Raw genomic sequence first — 25,597 nt, forward strand, 5'->3', positions numbered from 1 at the left:
AATGTTATCTATGCCTTATTTTGGCTCCCAAAAAGCTGCGCTTCCAGACCTGAGGGTTCTTGCCCCAGCTGGCTTCAGTTGATATTAAATATTAAAGAATGGCTTGGCAGAAAGATGGAGGTGGGACTTTGGATTTTGTGGGCAAGGGGTGGGGAGAGAGAGAGAGAGAGAGAGAGAGAGAGAGAGAGAGAGAGAGAGAGAGAGAGAGAGAGAGAGAGAGAGAGAAACGGACAATAACCAATAACCATGCCTCAGAGGCAGAGTGATCAGATTTACCATCCAGCAGTGTAGGTGGATATGGAATGCAGCCCAAGGGGAGGGGGCACTGCCCAGAAGGTAACAGGGCAGCACAGATGAGATATGGATTTAGAAGGTGTTGAGCCAGGAGTACCAGAGAAAATGTGTGCTAGCCATAGGGAGGTTTAGAAGTGCCCAGCCATCATTGAGCTAATCAAGGCATATCAAAATTAGCTGGTATGTGTGTGTGTGTGTGTGCGCGCGCGCGCATGCCCATGTCTTTTATTCTTGACTCCAGAGAACTCTTGGGCAGATGCAGCATGTGTGTGAGTCAAAGCAGTTTAACTAATTCACTGCCACACTCTTCCAACACTTTCATTATTATTTTTGAGACAAGGTCCAGGCTCATCTCTAGCTCCCTATGTAGACCAGGGTGTCCTCCTGAGTGCTCGGGTTAAAGGCACTCGTCACCACGCCTGGTTTATGTGGCTTCTGGAGTTTGAAGTTCACAGCAAGCACTTGGCTGACTAGACATCTTCTAGGCCCTCTTCCCCCCACCCCCAAATCAGGTTCCCATGTAGCCTAGGTCAGCCTTACGCTCTGCTGTGGCAGCTGATCTTGCTCTCCTGATCTTCCAGTCTCTGCGTCTTAAGCACTGTTTGTAGGTATGAAACACCACACCTACCTATGTGACCTTAGGAATGGAGCCTGGGGCCTTGGTGCCTGGACCCTGAGCCTGCCCCAGCTTTTCTGTTTTGAGACAGCGTCTTATTATGCAGCACAGGCTGGCCTCAGACCTGCTACCCCCCTGCCCTGGCATCTTGAATCTGGGATGACAGGTGTAACCAGCCAGTCCCTCCTGTCACCTTTCTTGATTATCTTAGAATTCATTCTTAAGATCTCACCACAGGTCAACACATCTCGAGATAACTTGACCCCAGGGACAAGCCAGGGACATGTGTTGTCCTCAGGGAACCTAGTGACCATGGAGGCCATGCCTTGGCTTCTTCCTCACTACCTAAAGCTGCTTCTTCTGAGATTTTTGGTTAGAGGTTTTCATCTTTCTTTAACCTTTTTGAGGTTGTATTTTGCCAGGTCTCTGGACTTTTCTAAGACCTGTGAGCTCTCCAGGCAGAGTAGGTTGCCCGGGTGAGGGGGGTCCCAGCACACTTACATGGCTGTTGAGCAGGCCGCCTTTGTGGGGGGCAAGGCCTTCGCTTTTTTGGAGAGTCTCAATCGCCATTTCAAGCTACAAAGACATGTACAGAGACAGGACAAAACCAAAAAGGTGGTGGGGGTTGGGGGGGGGAGAGAAGGAAATCAGATGGTTAGAGGCAGGCAGCCCACACCAGTCTCTCATTAGCATCCAAATAACAATGGCAGCTAGCAAGGCTCGTGGCAGGGGGTTAATGGTGAGTGAAGCCAGGGCAAGTTCAAGGCTGTGTGCCATGCACCTAAGCACAGACCCCAAGACAGCAGCAGCACAAGGAAGAAGTCACTGGTGGCCCCACATCATGTCCCAGCACAGGACGCAAAGCACCGAGAGTCAAGCTCATGCACACACAGGCTGAGGCCCACAGCCAGAGTCTTCCTCAGGTACTCTCCCAATTCTCTTGTGTGTGTTAGTTTAAGTATGGGTATTTTGCCAGCATGTCTGTCTGTGTGTCCTGCATGTGCATGCCAGGTACCTGCGGAGGCCACAGAAGGCACCTGATCCCCCTGCAACTGGAGTTACAGAGTGCTGGGTGCCAGTATGCAGGTTCTTGGATTTGAATCCTCAGGTCAGACACTGGGTCATCTCTCCACCTTACTTTTTGACACAAGGTCTCACTATGAACCTTGAGTTTGCTGATTGGCTAGCAAGCTTCTAGATCCTTCTGTCTCCACCTCCTCAGCTTTGGGTCACAGGTAGGCACCACCATGCCCAGCTTCACCCATTGAGCCCTCTCCCTAGCCCCTGAGAACCATTATATACAGCTGCTGGGTGACCTCAGATGTGAGCCAGGCCAGTCAGCCCCCATCCCCCGCACATGCCCCACATCACACCTGCTGCTGCAGATGGTAGGTAGGCAGGTAGGTAGGTAGGTAGGTAGGTAGGTAACACTGATCCCTGGGCCATCTTCCCTAGTGGCACCAGGGCCTCCTGGCCACTGCAGGCTGCCTGACAAGTAGCTGGAGTTAGGAGACAGTGCAGGGGAAGCGGTGGACATGGAGCCGAGGAAAGTGAGTGGGGACAGAATGGGCTGTCAGGGGTGTGGTGACCTGGTTACCGACCTGGGTGGAGCAGAGGAGGAAAGACCTGTTGCTGCATTGAGTGTGACCTGGCCTTATAGTGCAGCTGGCATGAACATCAGCCAGGAAAGAACCTAAAACACTCAGGGGAGCAGGGGCTCCCACAGGGTTTTGGGCAAGAGCAAGTAGAGTGTTTCACTCCCCAGGCACCCTAGAACTACAGTCAAAACAGGGGGCTCAGGGGTAAAGGTGCCTGCTACCAATACTGTCGTCCTGAGTTCAATCCCTAGGACCCACGTGGTGTAAGGAGAGAATCCACTTCCATAAGTTGTCCTGCTGTCTACAGGTGTGCCTGGCACATGAGTGCACACAGTACCACACACAGTGTGGTAAGGAAATAGGAAGGGTCATGGCTGTCTTTACCCAGCACAGAGAGCACCATGGGGCATGGGTGAGCAGAGGCCAGGACCACTCTCTGCTCCCATCAGTGCTGGGCACAGGCGGACAAGAAAACAGAAGCACGCCAGCACCAACAGCAGAGGGAGCAGCAGAGGGAGGCACAGATGGCCTTGCAGCATCCTGACAGGCAGCACGGGTGGCTGCATGGCTGTCAGCTGAATGCACGGCCTTCTTCCCACTTCTGGAACTTTCCATGAAGGACCCAGACAGTCTCAAGCCCCATGAAGGAGGCGGGCAGGGAAGAACAGCTGGTTTGAACCTGCGCTAAATGAATGACTCTGTCACACTATTTTAAATAGCAAGGCTGCAGTAAAGGAGAGTTGGGGGACTGTGGTGGGCTCATCTGCTCCCGCACATGGCGGCCAGAGGTCAATGCTAGCTAGAACTCTCCCTATGAACCTGCAACCTGTTCACTCTGCTGGGCTGCCAGCGAGTCCCAGGGACCCTCCTGCTCCTGGCTGGGATGAGCAGTGTGCACCTCCATGCCTTGCTTATATAAGGCCTGGGAACTGAACTCAGGTACCCTCACTGGCTCCCCAGGCATCTTAACACTGAGGCACCTCCCCAGGGCCCATGTCTCTCTCCTTGCTCCTCTCCCTCTCCCTATCTTTTCCTTTTTCTCTCTTAAATTTGAGACAGGTTCTTACTATGCAACCCTGGCTGTCCTGGGACTCAGAGCTCCACCTGCCTCTGTTTCCTGAGTAATGCAATTAAAGGTGTGCACCATCACACCTGGCCCGATTTTTTTTTTTTTTTTCAAGACAGGGTTTCTCTGTGTAGCCCTGGCTGTCCTGGAACTCACTTTGTAGACCAGGCTGGCCTCAAACTCAGAAATCCGCCTGCCTCTGCGTCCTGAGTGCTCGGATTAAAAGCGTGCGCCATCACTCCCAGTGCCCGATTTTGTTCTTAAGGGTTATATTTATCAAGCCAGACATGGGGAGTACCACTCACCAACCCTGTGCTGGGGAGGATGAGGCAGGAGGACGTCAAGTTGGGGGTCAGCCTGGGGTAAACAGTGAGATGTGATCTTCCCAAACAATAAAAAGGAGTAAAACCTACCAATGTCCCCAGGGTTTACGGTAGAAAAGCTAAATCTATGCATTCACGCTTTAAAAAACATCACCACAACAAAAAATATAGATTTCACAGTGGCCCCAACAGGTCATCAAACAAGTGACCAGTGACCACAGCAAGCCCTGGGGGGAGGGTGTGGCACACACAGCAAGAGCAGCCACACAGGAAGGCTGCAGATGCCATTTTTTACAGAAAATTATGAGGCATCCAAATATGGAAAAACCATTCTGCACACTGACAGGGTCAACAGAGACCCTGAATTTAAATAATTAAAAAAGAAAGCTCAGACTCGGGAAATGTTAACAAACTGAGCATCTGATGGGGACCTGCTTCCAGGACATGAGAGTTTCTCCACACCCAGCTGGAAACACGGCAGCCTGGCTGAGCAGAAAGCCGACAGCTAAAGTAACACTGAACACAGAGCCAGCCAGGGAGCCGCTAGCTGTCCACTGCTCCCAGCTAGTGGGGAGACTCCAATCACCACCACAGAGAGTCCATGGCACACCTACAGGACGGGGATGCTAAAAAGTGTCGACAACTCCAAGCGCTGACTAGGAAGGTCTCTTATGCCCTGACAGGGTGGCTCAGTGGACTTCCAGGGAATGGGGAATGCTGGAGACTGAGGGAGCCAGCAACCCCACTCAGAGGGGTCTACCCCAGAGAAGGGCAACTGTACACCCATGGCTCAGCCTGACTTCTTCACCAGGCTCCCTAGCCAGGGGCTCTCCGCTTGGCCTCTAGCTGGGGATACAAGAATTGAGGCTTACACCACGACCCACCAAAGGGGTCTTGAAGGCCACATGCTTAGGGCAAGAAACAGCCACTGTGACTCCGCGTCTGATGGCCCACAGGCATCGGGCTCAACACAGAGAACAGACCCGTAGCTGCCAGCACTTCAGGAAAGGGCACTCGCTTTGTTGTCACGTTTGGGTGAGGAGTGTACCAAGGAATGCAGGAACACACACACACAAGTCCTCCAGGGCTCCGCACCAAAGAATCATGTGACTTCATGTTAATTTACAAAGTGATAAAATAAACATTAAAAAATGAGACATAGCTGGTTACTTGGGAGACTGAGGGTTGTGGGATTGAGGTCAACTTCTGGGCCAACCTGGGCTACGCAGCAAGACTCAGCCTCAACTCCCCTTTCCCCACAAAAACTCCAAAGTCCAAACCACAACTATATCTAAGGTGGGTGAGCAGTGTGCTGTGACAGGCTATGTCCCTCAGGGTGTAGCCTCCATCTGGGGATGGCTCTGGGAGGCTGACACTGAGGATGGTAATGACCAGGACAGCGGCAGGACCACCAGCAGAGGACACTCTGCTCTCAACATCTTCCAGGGCCCAATCCTAAAGGCCTTTGTCTTCTCAGCAGCTAGCAGACCATAGGCCTGCTCCTTCCTACTCACCTGCCTGAGTGCTGGGTGCTGCTGAGGTAAGCAAGGCGCTGGCCACAGGGCCTTTGTACATACCGTGGCAGGTGAGGATCGTGCAGTGTGGGCCAGGGAGTGTCTTGTGCCGTCCATGCCCCCATGGATGAGGTAGGCTCCTGCGCCAGACACAATGGGGGTCCCCGAGACGTCCATGGTGATGCCCACCATGCTGTGGGAAGGGACTGCAGGTGGGGATGAGGCTGCCACTGTCACCTGAGCGCCACCTGGAGTCTCAAAGTAAGATGCTGCGCTGCTGGGGGCGTAAAGCTGAGGGTCTGGGTTGTAAGCGTAGGCAGCTCGGCTGTGGGAGAGAAAGCGCCACCATTTTATAACTAGTCATGCTACTGAGAAATCTAAAGGAGCTGATGGGCTTTAACAGAGCCCTCTGCTCTGCACCCACATGATAGCTCACAACTGCCTGTCACTCCGGCTCCTGGGGACCCAACACCCTCTGCTGGCTCCAATGGGTACTACACTCACAAGCACTTGCACACACATGTGTACATCAACACATGTACACAAGTGTGCACTCACATGTCCATTCACACATCTGTACTACACACAAATGAACACAAACAAAAGATAGAAGAAAATTCTAGAAAGTTCCAGAATATCTTAAAAATTGGAAAATAAGTTTTGTCAACAGTCCAGGAAACTCAAAGGTCCAGATGGAAAGTTCCCAAGTTATCACTCTCAGGGGCCAATGGCTTGGTTTGATATTTTTATTGAGTTTGCTAGAGGCCAAGAACAAAAAAGCCGTGGCCCTGACCTGGGACCTCTGAGGTCGGTCGGGGGTGAGAGAGAATGACTGTGGGGAGCTCAACCACTTTCATACCAGTCCCACAGGGAGCAATGGAATTGTGAGTCTGTGGGGTACCAGGGCCCTCACGGAGCACACGTACATGGCTCCGTTGGCGTAGACAGCGTCCCCACCCTCCACGTACTGCACCTGCGCGGGGTACACGTGCTGCACCTGCAATGAGAAGTGAGTGCGGGTCACACAGGGGACCTGGCTGGAAACAGAGGTAAGCCTGGAGGGGTGGGACACCAGTACCCATGACAACATCCCTCTTCCCCTCCTCACTTCCCCCACTCTGAGGGGCAGCACAGCCCTAGGCCTGTGTTGTATAAAGAATGTCCAGCCTCTGCCTGGCCAGGCTGTGGGGAGGCAGCTCAGTGGTCTTGAGCTGGGATCCCAGACTACAGTAGCCTTCCCACAGCTTGGGTGTTCTGTGCTCTGCATGGAGTCCCCAGGGAGAGGACAAGAGGGAAGCCTGAGCCCAGCAGAAGACAGAAGCTCAGTGGGAGGCCTGAGGCCCCAGACTTCGAGGACAGTTCCGGACCACAGCCAGAGTGGGTAAAGCGTCTGGCTCCCATGCTAGTCTTTGTTTGCCCTCCTCCTACAGAACCGATGGCCAGGTCCTGGGAACCCCTTAATGCCCCTGGTGCTTTCTGGAAACCCTGCAAACCTTCTCCATTCTCCAACACAGTCAATCACTATCACCCATTAGGTGCCAGGCAGCTCCTTCAGGAGGAAAGGGCCACCATACCTTTATGTAAATAAAGTTTCATTGGTGTCCTGCCCCTCCCATACATCACTAAGGCTGTTTGGCCTTTTCTAGGAAAGACTGCCTGAGAAGCCTGCCCCCATCCTTACAGAGCAGCCTCTCTGGACAGCTGCAGCTGGCACTGTGCCACTGAGAACAAAAGAGAAACCACTGTCCTTGGCTTGTTGCATTTGCCTGTGGTAAGCCAATTTTTTCTTTTACCAGAGCTTCCGGAACTTTCCAGTGACTGTAGACACTAGTGACAACAGCAGAGCAACCCACAGGCTGGAGGCCGACCCACAGGCTGGAGGCTGCACATGACTGCAGAGAGCTCTCAAGTGCCGGTGCTCACGGGGTGTCCTTACCTGTGGTGGCACCGGCTGGACTCTGGGGAGGGTGAGTGTCTGCATCGGGGTACCCTTGGGAGTGGAGCCTGCGGCTTGGACCAGCACTCTCTGCAAGAGACAACAGGACTGTCAGATCAGACCAACTGGGGTTCAGCACCGGGGAGACCCCTTCAGAACCGTGACCTGGCTGTCCCACTCTGCTGGCTGTGGCAGCATGCTGGGACCCATGGAGATGCAGACACGGGGCAGGGGCAAACGCAGACGTGGCATGTGTAGATACACAGAGACACATATGGATGGACAGGCAGGCAGGCAGATACACACACACACACACACACACATGAGCACACACACACACACACACACACACACACACACACACACACGTGCACACTAGAAATACCCAGTTGGGAATGTAAAGTTCAAGCCCAGGAGCTAAGGTCAGAAGTGGGTCCTCCATGACAGGGGTCCCTGGTGCGACCCTAACCCTCACTGGCCTGAGTCACATCTTGGCTGTTTGGATGAAGGAAGCAGACCAGACGGATTTGAAGAGAGGGGACACTAGGGACTGTGGTCACCCACTTTCTAAGTGCTAAGAGGACCTGTGAGGACGCATCTCTCTCTAGTGTTCCATAATGGAACTGCAGGTCCAATACAGTTCTGACCAAGACAGAGCCTGGCCCTGTGGATGAGGGGCCCCAGTCCCAAGGATCTGAACAGATGAGTGTAAACACATATGGTACCTGTCCTTATGTGGGATGTCAGTTAACCATGAACAGGTGCAGGGCTCTGACTCCCACCACAGCATCAAGGGACCTTGAGGACCGATGGACATGGGGCTCAGATGTCACAGTGAATCCAGAGACAGGAAGTTGACTCAAGGTAGGGAAGGATCAGCAACTGCTGATGGGATGGGCCTCTGATAGAATGTTGTGGGACTAGAGAGGCAGGATGGCTGAATTCTGTGACTGCAGTAAGAACCATTCTACTTCCATGAGGTTCACTTTATACTGTGCCAATTCCATCTCACTTAAAGGGTAATCAGGAAGGGCTGTGCACACATAGCTCTGGGTAAGAGTTCTTGCTGCACAGCATGAAGAGGTGAGCTCGAATCCCAGCACCCACACAGAAAGCCAGGGGTGGCTGCAAGCTCCTATGATCCCAGTGTACAGGAGGCAGGGACAACAGGACCTCTGAGGCTTGCTGGCCACCAGCCCAGCTACAGTCAAAGTCGCTGCTTCAGGACAATAAGGTAGAGAGGGATGGAGGCCTCTATGCCCTTCGCCTGGCAGCCTGTGTCCACACCCAGCACATCTCCTCCACTATTGTGGCACACACCTCCAATGCCAGCACTTGGGAGGCCCAGGCAGGAGAGTAGGTTGAGAATATGAAGAAAGAGTGCATTACAGAGTGAGAGTGCTGTAACTTGCAGGGCATTTTCAGCATTGCAGAAACTAGACTCAGGCACCATCGGCCGTGGTCTCAAACAACAAGAGCAAAACGAAAACACACACACATACACACACACCCTGAAACACTAGGGGTTGGGTTGGATGTGATGGTAAATAGCTGTAATCCCAGGATTCAGGGTAGAAGAAGGGGTGAGGCTGAGGTAGGAGGATTGCTGACAGTTCCAGGTCATCCTTGGGTTACATAGTGAGGCCTTGTTTCAACAGATCACCAGAACAAAAGCAGAGGCACAGAGTTTTCACCCACTAACACTGAGAAGTGTGACGGGGCAGCTGGATCTGGGCAGTGGAGGGTCACGTCATCAGAAAGCATGTAAGGAGTTGGAGAGGGTGTGGACAAGGTGAGCTGTTTTGTGATGGAGCCCTTTCCTAGCACATGTAAAGGTACTGGGTTCATCACCAGCATTTCAGGAGAAACAAAGGACAGCATCTGAAGGTGTCTGCCTGTCTATTGTTCATTTCACCTCCTTTGGCTCCCTGAGAAAATAAGTTAGCATGTGTCCAATGCCTATGTCTCTGACCTTTCAGTTTGCCTGGCATGCCCATGTGTCCTGCCCCACACTTTACTCTGAAGGCTGATGTGCTCATGGCTACAGAAGACAGTGGTGGACAACGTCTCTCAAGAATGGAACTGGGCTGGGTGGGAAGCACACTCAAGACCCTGGGCTCCACTTCTAATGTGGGGGAGGGGAGAGAAGGAGATGGAGGAGGGGATGGAGGAGGGGATGGAGGAGGAGATGGGGAGGGGTGGGAAGGGGATGGAGGAGGCGATGGAGGAGGAGATGAGGAGGGGATGGAGGAGGGGATGGAGGAGGAGATGGAGGAGGAGATGGGAAGGGGATGGAGGAGGCGATGGAGCTCTGGGGAGCATCCTAAGATTTTTCTCTACTTTGAATTTTTCAGTTATTTTTCCTTAGGCACAGAAGCTCTCGTGCGCAAGCCAGTTGACTGGTGGGGTGTGTTCTCTCCTCATCTGTGTCAGGTTCTTTGGTGGCATTTTCAAAGAGTGTCGGGATGGCAGGGAGGGCACAGTCACCTGTGGGGAGGCTGGCATGGGCTGGGCTGCAGGACGCAGAGCCACTGACGCTGGCGAATCTGCTCCTCCCTCGGAGTTCTGCATGCTGGGATCTAGAGCGGAGAGAGTGGTGGTGAGGTGTCGGGGTCACACACCTGCAGCCCATGGCCCTGAAACTGAGCAGCCATGATCACTGACAGTGGCAGGGGGCAGCTCCAAGGATAAAGCAACCACTGCACCAACAGTGATGACCCGGGTTCAAATCCACAGAACCCATGCAAAAAGTAGGCTTGGTGTTTGTGCCCGTGGCCTCAGAAACGGGGAGGGGCAGGAGGACCCCTGGTCCCAGGTTCACTCGATAAGCTCCCGACTCAACAGTCACTGCCGAGGACTCGGAGCTTAGACCCATGGAGTGCCCACAGGAAGAAGGGATGTATCCCTGTTTGCTGTCACTCTGGGTTCTGCACCCGCTTGTGCTGCCCCATAGGTGACCACTAGATGGAACCAGAACCACGCAGTGCAGTGGTGCGCATCAGCGTAGTGGTTTCCAGAGGAAGGCACTTGGAGTGGCTCAGGACACACACGGAGGCAGGAGCATGAGGAGTTCAAGATAAGGAGTCTAAAGCCAGCCTGGGCTACAAAAGTAAAACAAAAAATATTTTGTAAGAAAAATCTTTTGTGTATACACATACTGGAATGAATACCTAAGCTCAAATCCAATGTTTTAATCTGACAGAGGGGAAGATGGCTCAGTCAGCAAAGTGGGTTTGGTAGGCTCAAGAAGCTCGAAGTTCTGAGCCCAGGACTCAGTAAGACACTTGGAGTCCGAGTGACTGTGGCATGAGAGGTGGAGATGGGCTGGGAAGGGGGGAAGGGAAAAGGGAGTGTTCCAGCCTGGGCCACAAGGTGAGTTTCTGGCCAGCCTAGACTACTGAGTGAGGGAGGCTCTGTATGAAACAAAGACTCACAAGAATGTCTGAAATGAACAAATCTAGTAACACCCGGTTGCTAGATTTGTTCATTTCGTGTCTGAACAATGGACACCTCACTCTACAGAGAGAGAGAGAGAGAGAGAGAGAGAGAGAGAAACAGACAGACAGACTGACTGACTAGGTGTGGTGATCATGTCTTTGGTCCCAGTACTAAGATGGGCTGGGGTGGCCAGGTCTCAGGTTTTGGGTGGGAGAGATGGAGACATGATAACAGGTGGTGACGGCTGGTGGGTTTGTTGTTGGTACTGCTGCACGGTGCACGAGGTTTCCATGATGGAAGTTCAGTGGGCCTGGCCTACAAGTACTAGCCCTGAGGGACAAGCGGAGCATGTCCTCTGCCCAGGCCGGGTCTCTCTCTGTCCCTGTACTCAGGATGTGAGTCCTCTGTGGCCATTAAGTCCACACAGTAGGCACTACCCTCCTCACTCAGGAGCTGTCCAGGTTGTGGGATCAACTGTCAAGGAGCCCAGAGCTGAAGCTCAAGTGTGCCCTCCTCTCCTCATTCCACCTGAACCTCAGGATGACACTAGTGGCTGACAAGCCAGAGAGTCAAGTGAAAAAGTTAAAGGTTGTCATTCAATAAGGGAAGGTCACAGATGTCACACTGAGGTTGATAAGCTACAGTTAGGTGTGTTCGCATGTGTGTGTACATGTATGTGCATGCATTTGCTGCATGGGTACATGCATGTGTGTGTGTGTGTGTGCTTGTGCATACTGGTGTGTACTGGCTGGAAGGATTGCAGTAGCAATGGTGTGGCTGAGCTTGCTGGGCACGGGAGTCCTGCCCACTGGCCCTCTGCTTCTCTGCTTGGTTCTTTGCCTTTCCTGATTTCTCTCCTGGGAGGATCTGGCTTTCTCTACCTGTCCTCACCTGGTTTCCTCTCCTATGGGGGTTTCAGGAGCCTGAGAGCACCCTGTCACCCTGCCTTTCCGAGCCTGGTTCATGGTTCCCTGGTGACCCAGCTCTACCACATGCTGCCCGTCAATGGTCCAAAAGGCGGCCTGAAGTCTCCCCAAGACCAGCCTCTAATACACTCTGTGCATTTGACCTTGAACTTAACAGAGTGCCCAAGTGGAGTTGCTGGATGGCAGACTGCAGTGGCCAGTCTCCTGCTGTCTCTAAGGACTCCAAGAGGCAGGCACAGGCTGCAGTGCACTGGGGTCTGGCCTGGCGCCAGGTGGATCTGCTGGGGAAGCGCCCTTTGTTTACAGGGGAAAAAAAAAAAAAACTTGGGTTGCCTAGCAACAAGTGGGCAGGCAAGGAAGGGCAGGGAGGCTGTGAGCCATTTCTGGGCTGGCTTCCTGGCTGTCCTGACTCACTGTGACCTTAAGCAATTTCTCTCTCTTTCATCCCCACCCCTCTATCCACCCATCCAGGGTGCTGTGACTGTCACTTGCCACCTGGTTAAGCTCTGCTGTGGGGGAATCAAGCCTCAGTTGGTCTTTGTTAGTCTTGGTGGCAAGACTGGATGGATGGCACCTGAGTCCTACCCACCAATGCAACTTGTGTCCCTGCTCTGAGTAGGGGACAGGTCCGGCCAGATGGGCCCACACTCCAGCTCCCCTACAGACAAGTTCTCTTGGTTCCCTGTGACCTGAGGTCTCAGGAGCAAGTGGCCTGTGTGTGAGACTGGGCATTGGCGACCTGTGCGGGGGCTGCCCTGCTTAGCATGGACCTGAAGGTGATGCTGGCATCTGTGGCAGCTGGCCTTGGTGGCTGCATCTTGTCTCCCTCCCTACTGTGTGTGGAACCAAGTTCCTCTCTTCCACGCCCCTGAACTGCCTGCCTCTTAGTAGTTCATCAGGGTTGAGAGAGCTGAGCACTGTTCATGCCAGTCACACTGTGTGACAGTCACCCATGTCCCCAGGAAGGGCCAGCGTCCCCAGGGACACCAAGAAACTCAGCATTTTCTGGCTATCACCCCTCTGAAGCCCGAGGTTGAACTCACACAGACACCCACACACTGAGTGGAGAGAGGGCTCAGAGGTCCAAGGGCAGAGGCGCCCTAGCCAAGTGCACCCCGGCCACCCTTGTAAGATTTCCTTCAGCTAACTTCTGCAGTGCATGAGGCCAGCCCTGTTTTTGCCATTTGGAGACTGGGTCTCCAGTAGGCCTGAGCTCACTGAGTGCTGAGGTTGGCCTTGAACTCCTGACCTCCAGCTTCTACTTCTCCAGGGCTGTAGTGTGTGATAGCTGTCGCCACACCTGGTTTAAGGGGTGCAGCAGATGGAACCACCTGCTGAGCCCCATCAGTTTGTCTCTGGCTCAGGTGGGTTACCAGTTGGAACTGGCAATTAGCTCCCCATTGTGAACCGAACATTCCATTTCTTTTTCCGGCTTACAAGGGGGCTCAGTGGGTCAAGGCACTTGCCACCAAGACTGACAACCAGGCCCATGATGGTTGCCAACTGTCCTTTGGCATGCAAGCTGTGGTACAAGTACCCTTCAACACATACATAACAAATACAACAGAGAATTAAGAGTTTCAGAGGGGTCACATGGCTTGCTTTCTGTCACAAGGGAGTAGCTCTGGGAAGGACCTGTGCCTGCAGAGGCCCAGTGACAGATGAAAATTTCAGTGATTGGGGAGTTGGAATTCTGCAGGTCCTGGGCCTAATTCACTTTATCTTGGGCTAGCCTTAGACTCCTAAGTAGCCATTTCTCACTCCTCTGTATCAGACCTAACATCCAGACTAGAGATAAAACCCCTCTGGGGTGTTATCACTTAGAGAACCCCAGTTACCACCAGCCCAGAGGCAGAGTCCTCAGGGTGTCTGAGGCCCACAGCCGTTTCTGGACTGTGCAGTGGTTGACACTGGGGTCTCCAGCAGGGAATGTGGTGTGTCCTAAGCTACTGCTCCCTTGTCCTGTTACTGCAAAGCTCCACTGAATAGCTTCTATACTCTAATGTGGAACTTGAGGTAACCTAACTCTGCTCCTGGGTTCTCAAATTTGCTCTGGAATAAACTCATCCCATTTGAGTGGAGAGCCATGTTTTTATGTCTACATGGGGAATGTAAACTCACCCGTCATGTCTGGGTGCTCTCAAGTTACCAAGGTAGTGACTCGGGACTAGGGTAGAGCTGGAGGCTGACAGTGCTCTGCCCTCAGGGAGTGGGTGTCAGAGGCGTCACATGGCCATGCACGGACACACAAAGCCCACCTAACATGGCTCAGGCACTCCCAGAACAGCACCATTTTGTCCCTGTAGATGCCTGTCTGTTGGGCTGGGCCCTGCATCCCAGGAAACTGGCTAGCTCTGATTTTCACTGCACATGGGGCTCAAGGCATGTTCACCCTGATTAACTCCCTCATGCCTCACTGTGGGTCCCTCCACAGCGTGCAGCCCTGAGGCCTGATGCTCCCTCCCGCCCGTCTGGACCTACCCCGGTCCATCCTCCCTTCCTCTTGCTCACTGCACCTTGACCAGGGAAACCAAACTGTGGATGGCAGCTGCCACAGCCAAGGAGAAGATGGACCAGGAGGCCCTGCCCCTCATCCCTCCTGCCCATGGGCAGTCACAGCACAGCTCACAGGTCTTCCCTCTCGCCCCACAGCATCTTCTGGGCTCTGAGACTGGTCATGCTGGGGGAGGGTCACAGCTAGTGTTTACTCAGGTGGCAAAGCCAGCACTCCCATGGGACATTTAAAATCAAAGCTCAGTTAGGCCCAGTCAGATGGCTCTGCGCTTGCCATCAAACCTGATGTCCCGATTCAATTCCTGAGACCCACATGGTGGAAGGAGGGAACCAACTCTCAAAAGCTGCCCTCTGACCCACCCAGGTGAGCTATGGCATGCCTGTGAAGATACACATACACTCACAAAAATAGAACATGTAAAATAAGCCACTAAAAAGGTGACCCAAGCGCATGATGTTGGTGAGGCTGGGCTTCACTTCCAGGGACTCTGCTTCTCCCCACTCTGCCTCCCAAGCACTGGGATGACAGGCTCGCGCCCCACAGAGCCCCCACAGAGCGCGCTGGATCTTAGCCATGGTTTGGGCATGATGGAGCAGAGTGGTTGGCTTGCCCCTCAGTTTTTTTTTTTCTCTCTTATTTTTTTATTATTATTTTCTTTATTTACATTTCAAATGCTATCCCGAAGGTTCCCTATACCCCCCCCCTCCGTCAGTTTTTCATACATCGAGCTTGCTTCCATTTTCGAAACAGGGTCAGCCTGGTCTACAGAGTGAGTTCCAGGACAGCCAGGACTACACAGAGAAACCCTGTCTCGAAAAACCCAAAACAAACCAACCAACCAACCGCTGGGACAGTAGCCACTCAGCATCAAATGAGAGTCTTTTGGAAAGTAGGGGGTGAGTGATGACAGAGGAAGTTAGTGACAGGCTCCAGGCTGCATCGTGGGAGCACCTGAGACCCAAGTACAGGTGGTGGCAGCCTAAGTGCCCTCAGAGCAGCCCTGCTCCCAAGTCTGCATTTATAGCTCCTTGTGGGGGCAGGGCGACTGAACAGAACTCGGGCCAGTGTTTACCTCAGCAACGGGGCCCTGGGAAATAGGCCCTGTCCCTAGCCACAGGGAGGAGTGGGAGGGTGATGGGTCTGATCCCGATCCAGCCAGGGCTGGAAAGTGGCCTGCAAGAGGCACCTGTCGTGGGACTGCTCCCAGCATCTTCGGTGTACCCTATCGGATCACTCAGGGATCCCAGTGTTAGGAAGGATACCAGCACAGGGGACCAGGGCGTTCTGGGTTCAGGTTCTAACACCAGCCCGTCCTGAGTGGGAGTGTTTTGGCTGGGCTCTGTTCTGCCTTGTCAGCCATCGGAGTGGCCCAGATGGAGGCCCTAGAAACACCAGGAATTAGAGTTTCTTTAAAACTCCACTGAAAACTAAAGTCAGAGTCTGTGGGACTCACAGTGCCTGCTACCTGCCAGCTCCCCACCCCCTCCCGCGAACCTCCACATCATCTAATCAGAAAACACATGCAGATGCTGGATGGGAACGGGGCGCCGGCCTCTGGCGCCGCGTGCCCAGCCCTCATTGTTTGCTGAGTAACAACGGTTGCCAGGGGCGACGCAGTCCACTCCCGTTTCCAAGCGCCCGTTGCCCAGCAACCCAGAGAATACTTCCCAAACCAAACAATGTCATCCCCGGGGCAACTTCTCTATCTCACGTTAAGCAGATCTAAAATAAAAATAAATAAATAAAAAAAGAAAGCCCTTCCAAATATGTAATCTATTATTTTCAGAGGTCTGAACAGCAAGACAAATAATTTCTTCTCTATAGTAACCGGGATGGACCGGCAGCTCACCAGATCTGTTCTGAGGCTAGAAGCCCAAACCAATGCTGCGCTCAGCTCCCAGGCTGCCACCCTTCCCAGTCCTGGACCAGGGAGAAGGATGGGGCTCCCCGTTTACCCTTAGACAACAAGTCACACACAAGTCTTCTCTAAGCAAAGAAGCAGGGGTTAAGCTAGTTGAGAAAAGTGTAAGATCAGAGCAGTTGCCTAACATCCCGGACTCCAAAGAAGGTAGCAAGCATGGGAGGAGCCACACATACCAGCGGCTCAGGGTGGCCCTGTCCCAGGGTACTCCACAGAGGGTAGGGACTGCTACTCTGTCTTCTGCCCTCCCAGAGAGAAGCAATGGCTAAGAGGAATTGGGTGACTTCAGAGGCCCTGCTGGGCTTGAGGGTGCGGCCTTTAAGGCCCATGTGAGGGACAGCCCTGACCAAGGTCCTTTGTGAAGGCCAGTGAGCTTGTCATCCAGGCAGGGCCTAGGCTCTGAAGCCATCTCCGTTCCCTGTTAATTACATTACTTAGTAGTGCATGTGTGAGCATACACCTGCTGTGCACAGAAGTCTGCTTTCTCTTCCCACTAGGTGGGTCCTGGACATCCAAGTTGGGTTTTTTAGGCTTGGCAGCAAGCACCTTTACCCATGAGTCATCTCTGTAGCCCCTGAAACAGGTTCAGTCAAAGCACAGAGCCCCAGCCTCCTGGGCCAAGGCTGGATCATTCAAGCACACGCATCAATATACACAGGTCAGCGAAGTGGCCCCGTGGCTTCCGGTGCAGACAGGGTTTGGTGGTGGTGGTTTGTTATTTGTTTTCTGAGACAGGGTTTCTCTGTGTAGCCCTGGCTGTCCTGGAACTCACTCTGTAGACCAGGCTGGCCTCGAACTCACAAAGATCCCGCTGCCTCTGCCTCCTGAGTGCTGGGATGCTGCTGCTCAGTGACACTGGGGCAATCAGTGGCTGCTGGGGTGGCTGTGCTGTCACTGCTGCTCTGGGGACACATCTGGTGTTCTACATTGGCTTTGGAGGTACTGTGGTGAGGCCATCAAACGTCCTGTTCAAAGGAAGTACAATGCAGGGGTCTTAGCTGTATAGGGCTTGGGACAGCAAGATGGAGCAGAGGTAAAGGCATGAGGGCCTAAGTCGGATTTGAAGGACCCACATGGTAGAAGAAGAGAACTAACTCCTGCAACTTGTCTTGTGACACACAAGAACCATAGCTCGGGGGCTAGAGAGATGGCTCAGTGGTTAAGAGTACTGACTGCTCTTCCAGAGGTTCTGAGTTCAATTCCCAGCAACCACATGGTGGCTCACATCATCTGTAACAGGATTTGACACCCTCTTCTGGTGTTTCTGAAGAGAGCAACAGTGTGATCACATTAAATAAATAAATAAATAAATAAATAAATAAATGTTAAAAAAGAATCATTACTTAAAAAAAGAACCAAATGCATGTACGTGTGATCAGAACATACACAAGACCCTTTGTGTGAAGCACATCTCATCTGTGTGTGGTGTGGGGCAGTCAACTGAGGTAGGTGATGAACTTCAGCAGGGTGTGTGTCTGGTAGTCACCCTTTGGTAGGAGAGGAGAAGGGGCTCCTGGTGGAGGATCCACCAGTGCAAAGGTCCTGAGGAGGATTATGACTTTTTAGTGGAGCCTATTGGACCAGAAGGTTGTCACAAGTCAACTCAAGGATTGTACCTTTTGCTGAGGGCAAAATGAAAGTGACCAGAGGGATGAGGACAGGAGGACAAGTCCTGGGTCTGACTTGCATATTAAGTAGGTCCCTGTGGCTGGTAGCCACACAGGAGACAGAGGAGGACGGCAGGGACTTAGGGAGCATTGATAATGACCAGTGCCATATGAGAGAGACTACTCACAGGTGCAGGAGTGGCACAGGTGTTACAGGGGTGACCAACTGTTCTCTGGTTTGCTTTAAGGCCAGTTTCTCAGGAGGAAACTCACACTTGGTAAACCTGGCTAAGGACCCATGGCTGGGCACCCACAGGCCCCACAGGTGAGCCCACGTCTACTATCTTGCTAAATGGACACGGTATGAACATGTCTCTAATGAAGAGTCTTTCCTCTTTCTGGATGTGAGCCCAGAGATGAGTGCAGCGCCCAGGCCTCATCAGAGAAGTGCCTCTGTGCAGTGGCTGGTCGGTGGCAACACAGAATCACACAACTGGCCAAAAAGAGAGAAAAAGACACCAAGTGCTCAGCCACAGACAGGAGTCTACATCACAGCTTGCAGGGACCGTCACAGGAGAGAGGGCAGAGAGGCTGGAAAGCCTGAGGGGGCAGGACCAGAGCAAACATGACAGGAGTCCAGCAACAGCATTAGCTCTGTGCTGCCAGGACAAGCTCAGGTCTGTCCTCTTCTGTTTTTGGTGACTCCATTCTTGGGTCTTTGTTAAGTCAATTTCCAAAAGAGGAGCTCAGGATCATTCTGGGGACATGGAATAAAATGTTCTGAGCGCGCTGGAAAGGCAAAAAGAGAGGCATGGGGATTCTTTTAAATATATTTGGGAAATGTTTGATTTGTTTGTTTTTGTGTTGAGATGGTGTCACATAGCACAGGCTGGCCTCAAACTCTCTATGTGGCCAAGGATGACCTTAAACATTTGACTCTCCTGCCTTCACCTCCCAAATGTTGGGGTGACTGGTGTGTGCACCATGCCCATCACATCTTGCATTAACCATGTAAAAGCTTACATTTAAAATTTTACATAGCCAGGCATGGTGGTACATGTCTCTAATCCCAGCATTCAGGAGGGGTCTCTGTGAGTTCAAGGCCAGCCTGGTCTACTCAGTGAGTTTCAGGACATCCAGGGCTATGTAGGGAGACCCATAGTCAACAGCAACAATGCTAGGTGTGCTCAGGGCTAGGGACTGGCCTGGCATGTGAAGTCCCAGGTCGACACTCAGCACCACAGTGACACTATGGCTGACCTGAGACTGGCCAAAATACTCACTTGGGGCTGGAGGCTTCTGACCTGGCTTTTGTCTCCCCTCCTCCTAAAGGCCTGTACAGGCAGCAGGACAACCTCATGTCACCCCCTGGAGCCCTGCCAAGGGAGCTGGTGCTAGGCTCTGATGATGGTTTGGGCACTGCTTATGTTAAGGTCAGCAGTGAAGTGGGCATGGGAAGGCAGCGGGGCATCCATTGGCAGACGAGCAGCTGGGACTCCACAGTGGGACAGTATGGGACAGACCTGATGCTGATGGTGTCTTCCCACACTTACTCTCCATCCTAGGACCTTGTTCACCAGGAGCTGAGAGAAGATACATCAGCACCCACCGCTCATGTCATCACCAAATGCTTTTGTATGACCCATGATTGCCCAGCTGAGAAGGCAGGTAACATAAGGTCACAGAAGATCAGATGACAAACATGCTGTGCAAAAAACAGATGGGAGAGACGAGGAGATGGAGGAGGAGATAGAGGAGGAAATGGGGAGGAGATGGAGGAGAAGATGGGGAGGAGATGGGGAGGAGATGGGGGAGGAGATGGGGAGGAGATGAGGAAATGGAGGGGGAGATGGGGGAAGAGATGGGGAGGAGATGGGGGAGGAGATGGGGGAGGAGATGGGGAGAAGATGGAGGAGGAAATGGAGGGGGAGATGGGGAGGAGATGGGGGAGGAGATGGGGAGGAGATGGAGGAGATGGAGGAGGAGAAGGAGGAGATGGGGGAGGAGATGGAGAGGATGGGAAGGAGATGGGGAGGAGATGGAGGAGGAGATGGGAAGGAGATGGGAGGAGATGGAGGAGTAGATGGAGGAGGAGATGGAGGAGGAGATGGGGAGGAGATGGGGAGGAGATGGGGAGGAGATGGGGAGGAGATGGAGAAGATGGAGGAGGAGATGGGGAGGATAGAGGAGGAGATGGGGAGGAGATGGAGGAGGAGANGGAGATGGGGAGGAGATGGGGAGGAGATGGAGAAGATGGAGGAGGAGATGGGGAGGATAGAGGAGGAGATGGGGAGGAGATGGAGGAGGAGATGGGGAGAAGATGGGGGAGGAGATGGGGGAGGAGATGGAGGAGGAGATGAGAAGGAGATGGGGAGGAGATGGGGGAGGAGATGGAGGAGGAGATGGGAAGGAGATGGAGGAGGAGATGGGGGAGGGGATGGAGGAAGAGTGAACTCACAGGGAGATCATGAAATGTTCTGAAATTAGTGCTGATGGCCACATAACTTTGTGAATATACAAAAGTGTAGTAAGCAATATATTTCAAATGGGTGAACTTTGTGAATGTAAAATATAATTCAATAATCTTGTTTTTGCATAACATTTGCATATGCATGTGCTTTCATATCACATCACACTTGTGGAAACTTGTGGAAACTGGTTCTCTACTTCTACCGCACGGGTCCTGGATGGTACAAGGTGTCAATCTTGGTGGCATGTGCCCTTACCCACTGAGACACTTTGCTGGTTGTGGTAAATTGCTTTTAAAAATGTATATGGGTCTCAGGTGTAGTGGCTCACATCTTTAATCACAGCACTCAGGAAGCAAAGGCAGGAAATTTGTTTGTTTGTTTGGGTTTTTTGTTTTGTTTTGTTTTTCTAGTCAGGGTTTCTCTGTATAGCCCTGGCTGTCCTGGAACTCATTTTGTAGACCAGGCTGGCCTCGAACTCAGAAATCTGCTTGTCTCTGCTTCCCCAGTACTGGTATTAAAGGCGTGCGCCACCATGCCCAGCTGGCAGGAAAATTTCTGAGTCTGAAGACAGTGAGAGCTCCAGGACTATTTAGTGAGTTCCTGTCTTAAAAACACTGAAAAGGGCTGGAGAGATGGTTCAGCGGGTAAGAGTACCGACTGCTCAGAGATCCTGAGTTCAATTCCCAGCAACCACATGGTGGCTCACAACCATCTGTAATGGGTTCTGATGCCCTCTTCTGGTGCGTCTGAAGACAGCTACAGTGTACTCACATAAATAAAATAAATAAATCTTAAAAAAAAAAAAACAAAAAAAAAAACACTAAAATATTAGTGGAGAGTAAAGGCAGAGCTTTGAGCATGCTTGGTGGGGGCTCCACCCATGGGCCACGCCCCCAGCCCCTCACTGGGGGATTCTAGGGAGGGGCTCCGCCCATGACCACGCCCCCTCGTGAAACAACATCTAACCGACCTGCCCAAACTGGTTTTAAACTTTCAGACCTACCTCAAACTCCCATTGTCTGGGGTGGTTGGCCTGAGCTACCAGGCCCAGCTCAACAGCTTTTCAACATAACAGCACTCCTGGGCCTGTCTGTAAAGTCCCACGGGATCATAGCATCCAATAGGGCAGCTGACTAAGGCGGTGCTTGTTGAAAGAAGAGTAAAGTAATTAATCACGAGCTGAAATGGAAGCAATGGCGTTTATGGGTTTTAATACAGGTAATTACACTCACTGTAAAATCACCACAGCACAAAACATTAACAGGCTTATTAATTCACTGTTAATTGCCTGGTTGTATTTCAAATGTTCTCTCAAAAATTAAATAATTTGACTGCACAGTAATTTTTATGTGAAGAGGTCCACAGGAGGTAGACAGAAGTTCATTGTTCAGACAATGTATGCCTGTCACCCCGGCATCTGAAAGCAGAGAGAAGCAGGAAGATCACAAAACGACCTAAGGACTAGCAAGGTGGCTCAGAGGAGAAAGGGCTTGCTGCTGAGCCTGACGGTCCGAGTTCAATCCCAGGGACCCACAGAGTAGAAGGGAGAACGGATCCCCATAAACTGTCCTCTGACCTCTGCACATGTGCACATGCACACACAGAAGTAAATAAATTTAATAAAAAAAAGTAAAGGTTAACTTTATGTTATATTGGATTTTTATTTCCATTTATTGTAAATACAAGAATAAGTGTTGAGGAATAGCTAGTCAGAACAAAAGGCGCACCTGATGCAGGGTGGCTGTTTTCCTCAGAGAAAGGACATCGCTTATGATCAAAAGACAATTGGGCAGGTGCAAAACTTCAGAGTCAAAATCCTTGTGACCTTTGCAGCAATGGAACTGGGGACCAAACAAGTCAAGAGGCTTTGCAGAGATGGTCCCACAGGAGGGAAGGTAGGAGGGAGGGCTGATTTAGAAAGGCTGGGCTTATGCTGCCAACACTTGCCTCTGCACTGCCCATAAATAGACCAGCCCAAGGGGGATGAATGGGGATCGGAGAGCGGGAGGCTGGCACTGCACAACGCAGAGTCCGAAACAAGATGTGGCTGGGGTTTGGGAACCCAGACAAATGCAGCCAAGAGAACATGAGAGTGGCAGGGTGTGAAACTGGTAGTTTCTAAAAGATCTTACAAGTTTCTGGAAGATTCTAAAAACTTTCTGGAAGATTCCAAAAGTTTCTAGAACATTAATGGGGAGGTCAAAGGAAAGCTATTTGAGATCAGTGTCTCAGAATCATACTTCATTATCAAAAAATTATCAACTGTATTTTAAAATAAGAGGAAAGTTGACCTTAGGGCAAATAATCTCATTCCGGGTGAGGTCTTGCCTGGGTTTCTGTTTCGAACTGTTTGTTTAAAGAAAGAGAAGGCAAACTACAGCAGAAACCACAGAACTCATGTGAGGTTCCGGAGTAGAGCCCTGTATTTAGGCGGCAGGACGCAGATGCCATTGGCGGATCGCAGTACACGACAGGACTCTGTGGACAGGGTGGTCTGTAGGCTGCATGTAGACTGCACTAACTGGAGAGGAGCACCTGCCTTGGTGGTGTGTGTGGGAGACACACACCCACCCCTCGGGGGGACTTGGAGGGACAGGAAGCCTGGCTGCTCCATGAGCCCTGGCGTAGTCAAGGCAACAAGCACAGACTTGTGGCTATGGAACCAGCCTGGCAGGGCACATGGGTGCAGCTCCTGGTGAGGAATGTGGCTGCATCAGCACAGGGGAACGTGAGTGGGTGGGGTAGACCTGACACAGTGACGTGGGCTCCGGGAGGCACCTCAAGGGGCTCAAGGACCTTCTCTGGTGCCTTCAGGATTCAAGGTGGCATTGTATGTGTTGCTGGGGGGGGTTTGTTACCTGGCATTCTGGAACATTTACAAGATTGCAAATTGGTTGGGCAGGGAGGCAATCAACTGGGAAAGGAGGAGAGGGCAACGTGCACGCTCACTGGTGGTGGGCATGGAAGTTGTACTGAGGCCACAGCTTCTTAAGCAAAGGTACAGCCTCAGGCAAGCACAACAGTAGAGTCACCCTCATCTGCACTGCAAGGACAGTAGAAGGCAGTCACAGTCAAGAAGCCTCAGAACCAGCTGCCTCCTCCTGACACGGGCAGTGCCACAACCTGCCTCCTAGCCCAGAGCTGCTGGGCACCCTAGGACACATCTGCATGGTGGAAACTTAGGCAGCAAGGAAAAAGAAGCCTCAGCAGCAGAGCCGGAAGGAAGCAGACGGTGTGTGTGTGGGGGCAGGCTGCTGAGGGCTGCTCCATGCATGCAGAAGCACAAAGGACATAAGAACAGTGGCTCAGAGAAAGACCCAGACACCAAAAGGCCACACAGGGTGTGGGGCTCGCTGACAGATGTCCAGACTAGGGAAACCCAGAGACTGGAAATGGATTCATGGGTGCTGGGAGAATAGGGTGATTAGATGAAAGGGGGCTGTTCAGGAGATGAGGTTTTGTTGAGGGTGATGGAATGTTCAGGAATTAAATAGAGGTAATGCTTATACAACTTTGTGAATGTATCAAAAGCCCTTCAACTGTACATAAAGAATGAATTTAAATAAAGTTCTTTGGGCTGGGCAGGGGGGCATTAGTGGGTAGAGAGCTTGCCCAGCACCACTTAACTATGGTGGCTCATGCCAGTTATCCCAGCACTCAGGAGGCAGAGGCAGGAGGGTCAGGGGTTCAAGGTCAGCCTCAGTTACCTCAGTTACATAGGGACTTTGAAGCCAGCCTGGAACACAGGAGTCCTGTCCAAGGGGAAGGAGGGGGAGGGGAAGGAGGGAGAGGGACAGGGGGTATGGGGGATGCTTCCCCTGGGATGTGGCTCAGAAGTTGAGGGAGTCCAGGAAAGCTGGTCCAAGCTTCTGATCCTATAGCTAGACAGTGACCGTGGAATGACAGCCACCGTACAAATCTGGCCACCTGCTGCTGTTTTTGCAGCATCTACTAGCTACTAACGGTTTTCACTTTTCTTTTTTCAAGTGGTTGGAAGACATCAAAGATGAAAATCTTAGCAGGGCGTGGTGGCGCACGCCTTTAATCCCAGCACTCGGGAGGCAGAGACAGGCGGATTTCTGAGTTTGAGGCCAGCCTGATCTACAGAATGAGCTCCAAGACAGCCAGGTCTACACAGAGAAACCCTGTCTCGAAAAAAACNAAAAAAAAAAAAAAAAAAGAAAATCTTTTGTGACACTAGAGTGCTCAGGGGTAAAGGTGTTTGCTGCTAAGCCTAAGACCTGAGTTCCAACCCTGGGTCCTACATGACTGAGGTGGTGGGAGAGACCCTACTGCCACACAAACACCAAAAATAAATTTAAAAATAAAGTATAATCTCAATAAACAAAGGACAAAGATGTAATAATAAATAAAATTGCAACACTGGGAATTTTCCTTCCAACTTCCTTTTCCTTGAAGTCAAAAGGAAATTTCCCCCGGCTTAGGTAGGGATGGATGAATGTTGGGACGTGAGGACAGACAGATAGCAAGGCTTCTCTACCTGCTGAAGGTCTGCATTTGTCCCACACTCTCTTTTAAACACACCGAAATCTCTGGAAACTTCCAAACAAGACCAAGAGCCGAATCTGAGCACTGCCATGGGCCAAACAGAACTGAGCTCATAAGTCTTCCACTGTATATACTCAGCTCTTCAAAAGGAGGCAGGCTGCACTTCCGTTCTAGGACCTCACATCTGGGCAGCTTTCTGGAAGAACAACTCACAATTTTTTTTTTTGTTTTTTTTTGTTTTTCAAGACAGGGTTTCTCTGTATGGCCCTGGCTGTCCTGGAACTCACTTTGTAGACCAGGCTGGCCTCGAACTCAGAAATCTGCCTGCCTCTGCCTCCCGAGTGCTGGGACAACTCACAGTTTTGACCAAGCCACAGGGCTTGAAGATGCCTAGCTGCCTAGGCATGCGCATGGTACAGGTGTAGCAGCGGACTCAGCATCAACAGGCGCCTGCCACCAAGTCTCACAGAGGGAGGACTCCCTGACACCCCCTGACCACTAGCCTCTGGTATGCATGTGCATTTGAGGTACTGTCCTCCTGACACGCTAAGTGTGCCAGGAGAGGCTGGAAGCGAGTGAGGCGAAGCCTCTAGCTGCCCAGGTGCCCAGGAAGGAAAGGAAAGCGGGTTAGGTAGTGAGACGGCTCGGTTGGTTCCATGACAGGCTTCAAATGGGCAATTACAGAGACTAGGCCTAAGAATCCAGGCTTCAGGCAGCTAGTCAGAAGAAACTGCCCCACCATCTGGCCTGAAACAAGGACAATGGGTCAGCAGTTTCCAGACAGCCCCCAACACCCCAGTAATGGAATGTCCTTAGAGATGGCATAAGACACAGCCTACCTACCCCAGGATCCTCAGCAACAG

The 25,597-nt window shown here is 52.0% G+C and overlaps 1 protein-coding gene across 2 annotated transcripts in view; it reads right to left on the bottom strand.

The window, feature by feature from the left end:
- Rfx2 (regulatory factor X2) overlaps positions 1 to 25,597 on the bottom strand; it is a 55,105-nt gene that overhangs the window by 20,822 nt on the left and 8,686 nt on the right. The window contains exons 1-5 of one of the 2 annotated variants that reach the window (XM_029531617.1): positions 21,229 to 21,306; positions 9,835 to 9,926; positions 7,348 to 7,437; positions 6,338 to 6,408; positions 5,475 to 5,736 (exon numbers count right to left, since the gene is read on the bottom strand). In XM_029531617.1, coding sequence (XP_029387477.1) covers positions 5,475 to 5,736; positions 6,338 to 6,408; positions 7,348 to 7,437; positions 9,835 to 9,918 — 507 coding nt within the window. In that variant the 5' untranslated portion in view covers positions 9,919 to 9,926; positions 21,229 to 21,306. Of the gene's footprint in view, positions 1 to 5,474; positions 5,737 to 6,337; positions 6,409 to 7,347; positions 7,438 to 9,834; positions 9,927 to 21,228; positions 21,307 to 25,597 lie in introns of those variants that run through there. The other variant, XM_021217850.2, reaches the window with a different exon arrangement.

Source organism: Mus pahari, chromosome 18 (assembly GCF_900095145.1).
Source record: "Mus pahari chromosome 18, PAHARI_EIJ_v1.1, whole genome shotgun sequence".
NCBI classification, from domain to species: Eukaryota; Metazoa; Chordata; class Mammalia; order Rodentia; family Muridae; genus Mus; species Mus pahari.